The following is a 6,645-nucleotide window of genomic DNA, read 5'->3' on the forward strand; positions in this document are numbered from 1 at the left end:
GGGGGTGTGGTCAGGGGAACAGCTTTCAGAACACATCAATGTTCTGGAAATGCGTGCTGTTCTGTTGGCCCTTCGGGGTCTTCGACCCTCCCTGCAGGGCAAGGCCATTTGTCTGGCTACAGACAACTCCACTGTGGTGGCTTATCTGCAGCGCCAGGGGGGCACCCGTTCCCCGGCTCTGTGTGCTTTATCCACCCAGGTCCTGTTGCTGTGTCAGGAGATCAGTCTCGATCTCACGGTGAGGCACCTTCCAGGTCGTCTGAATGTTCTGGCCGACACTCTGTCTCGGTCTCGGAGCCCGGTTCTCACCGAATGGACCCTCAAGCGTTCGGTGTTCCGGTCTCTTTGCCTGGTTTGGGACAGACCCCATGTGGATCTGTTCGCCACGGCCCTGAACTTTCGACTCCCTACATTTGTGTCTCCGGTTCCAGACCCTATGGCCATGGCGGTGGATGCTCTATCCCAGGACTGGTCGGGAATGTACGCGTATGCGTTTCCTCCCTTCAATCTGGTGGGCAGGGTGTTGGAAAAGATCCTTCTACACCCTTGTACTGTGTTGCTGGTTGCACCGCTCTGGCCTCGACAACCTTGGTTTCCTCTGTTGCTTCGGCTGTCGGTGGACTTCCCACGCAGCATCCCACCCCTGTGGGATCTGCTGTCTCAACCGAGGTCCCGACAGTTCTACTCGGGACCGGAACGGCTCCACCTTCACGGTTGGATGCTATCTCGGGAAGGCTCACTCAGACGGGCTTTTCTCGAGAAGTTGCAACTCGCATCGCAGGATCACTTAGACCTTCGTCTTCCGCCGTCTACCAATCTCGATGGTCCGCATTCGGTGATTGGTGTGTCGGACGGTCGATTGATCCAGTCTCTGCCTCTGTTCCCGTTGTAGCTGACTTTCTTTTGTCTCTGTTCAGGGACAAAGGTCTGTCTCCGGGAACTATTGCAGGCTATCGTTCAGCCATTGCTAGTGTGCTGGCTTTCTATGGTAGCAAGTCAGTGGGCTCGGACGCTTCATTGTCGGCTCTCATTAGGGGCTTCTACATTGAGAAGCCTCGTTCACGGCAATTGGTCCCTAGGTGGAATTTAGCACTTGTGCTAGATTCCTTGTTAAGGGCGCCATTCGAGCCCCTCCAGTCGACAGATCGGAAGTTTCTTACTTTCAAGACTGTGTTCTTGATAGCCTTTGCTTCCGGTCGCCGCAGAAGCGAGATTCATGCTTTCAGCAGATCTTCTTCTTGCCTTCGTTTTTCGGCTGGCCATTCTTCGGTCTCGGTGACCACTGATCCCTCCTTTTTAGCTAAGAACCAGGTTCCCGGTTTCACCCCAGGGCTTGTGGTTATCCCTTCTTTGGCTTCAACTCTGGATGGGGATTGTCCTGATCGCCTGCTCTGCCCAGTTCGGGCCTTGCGTTACTACTTGGCCAGAACAGAGGGGGGGGCGGGACACTCGTCTCGGCTGTTCCAGTCTCTCCAGCCCGGTCGCTCTGATATCTCTGCAGCGACCATCTCACGCTGGATTGTTCAGACTGTTCGAGCTGCGTATGAGTCGGCAGGGGATCAGTCCTTGCGGGTGTCAGGGGTTAGGGCTCATGAGGTTCGCGCTTTAGCTACTTCGTGGGCCTTATTTAATGGTTCTTCTTACGCTGAGGTCATGACAGCTGCTGTTTGGAGGGGTCATTCTACGTTTACGGAGTTCTATCTCCGATCTTTGTCGGGACAGTCTGACGGATTGTATTCTTTGGGCCCTCTTGTGGCTGCCCAGTCCGTTGTCTGTCCTCCCTCTTCTTTTGCATAAGCCTCATTATGTCTTCTCCGCGTGATCCGGAACGCTGGTCGTAATCAGGCTTTGTGTCACAAAAGGAAAGGGTATTTTGAATTTTTCCTCCGGGGGTATGGGTCCTATTGTTGGAACCCTTCATCGCTCCACGGAGACACCACTGCGGTAAGTCGAATTCGCATTATAATGACTGTGGTAACGTATTTTGAAATAGAATTGAGGTTTCTCTTGTGAAACCAATTTCTATTATAAATACTTACCACAGTCATTAGGTGAGTTCCCTCCCAGCCTCCCCTTGTCTCCTTGGCTCTCACTTTTTTGGGCTTTGGAATTATGAAGTGGGAAGCATGGCTTCGTGTCTTATCACGTGCGTGAATACTGCCGTCTGATTGGTGGGTTTCCCAGGGGTTCCCCATGGGGGGAAAAAGTCTTTATTTACGTATGTAAAGAGTCAAGTAAGGTTGGAATATGCATTATAATGACTGTGGTAAGTATTTATAATAGAAATTGGTTTCACAAGAGAAACCGCAATATTATACATTTCCATCACTATCCTTTTGTCAATTATACGAGGATATCCACCCTGAAACCTATATGTCAACCTTCCAGGTTAGCAGGCGGTCGTTATAGTCGATTTGTCGGCATGTGTTAACGTCGGTAGTGTATCTTTAGGTTGGCTGTCGACGTCCGATGTTGTATACGTTATTGAAAAGCTCGGATAAAGTTTAGGATAGACAAATTGTGGGACAAACCAGACAGGAAATACACTGTCCATTTTCTTATGACGTCATACAATGTTACAGATATAATGCTGGATTTACAAAGATTTCCAAGTTAATAACCGGTGTTGCGTCAAACTTCAATCTACAAATAGACCTAGAACAGGTAGTATGACGTCACAAATGTTCTAGGACGTCACATCAGTTAGATGCATGGATAGTCCCCTATAGTTTTGGTGATCCGTTATCTAACAGACCGGTTACGTATTTGATAAATCACGGCTTTACACATATTCTGTCGATAAATGTACATGTAGACTCCGAGCCAGACCCTGTTGCATTATCAAGTTTACTAAATATATAAATCATCTCATTCATCAAAATTATATTATCTAATTGTTAGCTTAACTTTTAGTAAAATCAAGAGAAGACTCGGAAATGTTTTGAAAACGTCAATTTTTATTTGAAGACAACACGATGGGGTCTAAGCACCGTTACGTATGAAAAATATACTTTTATTTGTTTTAATTTTGATCTTTACTAATCGAATTATCAAGTATATCTGAGGTCTATTAAACGACGGCTGTGGTAATCGACCAGACTGTGTGTACAGGCGAGGATAGCTGGGGAGTCCACCTCCCTGTCTAGCTATGTGGTGGACGTTGTCAGTAACCTACTCTATCAGTTATCGCCGTATAACATACTGACCAACTGTAGACATTATATCTCGTTTAGTCAAAACATCTTTCTGTTGTATACTGTAAATCACTAAGATTTCACGATATAACTATTTTTGCGTATTTGCAGCAGAACTCACTGTTAATAAGATCTCTCCATAAATGTTTATTTTGGCATAACGAAAAAAAAATGATCTATTATATATTAACTGTTACTGTAATTTCGCCAATTTAAATTCTCACGAAATCGCAAAAAAAAAGATATTTACGAAAACTGGGCGATTTACAATGTGTTCTTCGTAATATAGTATACGTAAACCCCAGTGAGTTAACTCCGCCGTCCCCTGATTACAGCATAGGTTCCTGTTCTCCTTGGGCGAACCATATCTATTTAATAGAGAAATTATAACAGAAATATTGGTGGATGATTGATTATATTTCCAAGTTGCATGTTCTTATTAAAGAAATGTAGGTTTGTTATCTAAATTATATACATCTATATATGTTATACAGACTGGTTATATAAAGTGTATGTTGTTTTTACAGAAATAAAGGTTGGTTATGTAAATTGTATGCAATTGTTACAGAAACTCAGGTGGATTATCTAAGTTTGGGAAATTAATATCTGGTGTAACGGCAAACTTCAACTCAAAGTTAGAATTACAGCAGGTATTATGACGTCATTTAAAGATATGCATGGCGGGAAACCATCTTACCTTTCCATCTCTCATTTTTTTCATTTACTCAATATCAATCAAGTCCTCGGAAAGACACTTGTTTCGGAATTGTTGTAATAGTTCCATGTTATTATGTAAAATTTGATATATCAACCACAAACCTCACTAATATAATTAGGAAAGCTTCAAGTGACGTTGATGTGCACTTTGTCCTACATCAGTGGTTCTTTGAGCTTTTCAAAATTGAAATTTAAATGAATATGAAACATCCTCTTGGTTATCGCTGGGTGGTTTATATTTCTCAAGTTCACGATGGTAAAAGTTGATGTTTAGATATAGAAGTCTTCTTCATTTATAACAGTAGAATTTATTGTGTTCGACTGTCAATGAATAATATAATAATTCATAATATTTTTTATTTATTATGGAGCCGGAATTTGACAAGATCTTCCCTGTAAGACCGCGACATTTTGCTTATTCTACAATTCTTATCTAATAACTGTTTGTGCTTACACACAGAACTATACATTAAATTCAAGCGCCAAAAGACCAGCAAAAGTCATCATAGTTGACAAAAGTAGGCAACGCCTAGAAGTGGCTATTAAGGCAATTATTACCAAGACACACGAAGAACACATCGACCAATGTTTAGTGTTGTTTTAGCATTATGAGAGCTGGAGGGGTTCGATGGGATTAACTGTAGATATTGTGGATGGTGTCGTGTATTCTGAAGTCTTTTTTATTCGTTCTTTTTTGTAAAGCTGTTATATCAAAGAGTTTTCAGCTAAACTGCTTTGTTAATAATAATAAAGAGTTTGATTAACAAACGCGAGAATTCCGTTTGACAGTAGGATTACCTTTCTTTTTTCAATCTCATTGTCGCGCGAATTAACTCGCGGGTTTAGCGTAGATGGACACTCGTGTCCATGACATCAACGCTTTCTTTCAGTAAACAGTCAGAACAAAGCTTACTAACGTGACCTGTACTAGGTATCCTGAGATACAGTGGTCAAGTTTCTTTTGTAGGTACGGTGGCGAGTTCTTCACTTTAGGGGGTCTCGTACGTCGAGTTACTGACGATTTCAACACAAATATTGATTTATTTCAGGTAATGAAAGACAACTGGATCACATGCATTTGATTAGTTATTGACCTAAGATTAGTGATGTGCCACCCACCTTAACAGCTGCCGTCGATAACATGCTGACAGCCGCCTCTATGTTGATACCTTTAATAATGTGTTTCCACAAAATGCCGCTATATTTCCTATCACCAGTATTTGCTCACCGGTTCGCTATGGACCACGACACACACAGACCCCAATTTTATTCCCGAATGCATACTTTCTTATACATTTGCTTTAACTGATAAATTAAATTTCTTTTCAAAATTAATAATAAGAAGATTGATCAAATTATCCAAAGAGGTTCGATTTATAATTTTATAATAATCCTGCGAAATAACATTAGTTACCCACTGGTCGGCTGAGTGTCCTGTTAACACCAGTATTCTGTTTCTAATTCCTATACGGTGACACTTTGCATGCTTTTCGGGTACATATTTTAATGTGATGCTGATTTTTGTTTATTTTTTTCTAAGAATAAAGGATGTTGCAAATTCTCACATGCATGAACTCACCTACACATAATGGATGCGACCTACATGTACAATTGTTTGATGAGTTTGTCATTGTTTATATAAGAAGCTTGATTTTTGATAATCCTCGGTCTGTGAGCTTTGTCTTGAATCAATAACCTGTAATACCTCAATTTTTCAGGTATGGAGGAGGCTCATTTTTCTTCAGTAACCTTGTATCTGGTCTAAGTAGAAAATTCAACACTGTTTTTGAAATTGAGCAGGTAAATGTGATGATGAACTCACTGTAGGATAAAAAGCTAGTTAGACCAGGAGAGCTAGTAAGAGCAGGAGAGCTAGTTAGACCAGGAGAGCTAGTTAGCAACCGTGTTTTACAACTGAGAACAGTGATATCGAGTTCGTGATGTATGACAGTATGACAACACAGTCTATTGAGTCCGTGATATGTGACAGTATGACAACACAGTCTATTGAGTCCGTGATATGTGACAGTATGACAACACAGTCTATTGAGTCCATGATGTATGACGGTATGACAACACAGTCTATTGAGTCCGTGATATGTGACAGTATGACAACACAGTCTATTGAGGTCGTATGACAATTGTGATATCACACTGATGCTGTTTTATCATAGGTGGACAATGATACTCCACATATGTTACATATATTTATATATTATGACAAATGTCACAGTTTCGCTGATTACTGTAGATCACTAAACTTCGTGTAGAAAGTCATGCTAGCACACTCTCGCTATTTATGTTTACAACTTTTATACATTTCCTAAACAATCTTTGCCTCAAATGTTTATCTTTCGTAGAAATTGTTACTTCTAGCTTGATTATAGCTATACTGTGAGGTGCTTAGTAGTATTTCGTATTTGATTTATTCTTCTGTATATCAAGGGCAAACTGATTTTTCTATATTTTAGTAAATCCATTTTGATTCTTATAGTTCTTTTTTGCCCAATGAAGTACACGTCCCTGGTATTAATATTGTCAAAGAGTATAGGAGACCTCCTTACATAATGTCTCATACACATTAATGGAGAGGCCACCTTACCTAATGTCCCATACACATTAATTGAGAGGCCACCTTACCTAATGACTCAATCACATTAATGAGGCCTACTTACCTAATGTCCCATACACATTAATGGAGAGGCCTCCTTACCTAATGTCCCATACACATTAA

General features: G+C 41.4%; 1 protein-coding gene across 1 annotated transcript in view; it reads left to right on the forward strand.

The window, feature by feature from the left end:
* LOC110446730 (aminopeptidase N-like) overlaps positions 1–6,645 on the forward strand; it is a gene marked incomplete at its 5' end in the record, with an annotated part of 35,378 nt that overhangs the window by 12,194 nt on the left and 16,539 nt on the right. The window contains one exon of the mRNA XM_021492015.1: positions 5,630–5,711. Within this exon, the coding sequence (XP_021347690.1) occupies positions 5,630–5,711 (82 nt within the window). The remainder of the gene's footprint in view (positions 1–5,629; positions 5,712–6,645) is intronic.

The sequence above is a fragment of the Mizuhopecten yessoensis genome, unplaced genomic scaffold (assembly GCF_002113885.1).
Source record: "Mizuhopecten yessoensis strain PY_sf001 unplaced genomic scaffold, ASM211388v2 scaffold2971, whole genome shotgun sequence".
Taxonomy (NCBI): Eukaryota; Metazoa; Mollusca; class Bivalvia; order Pectinida; family Pectinidae; genus Mizuhopecten; species Mizuhopecten yessoensis.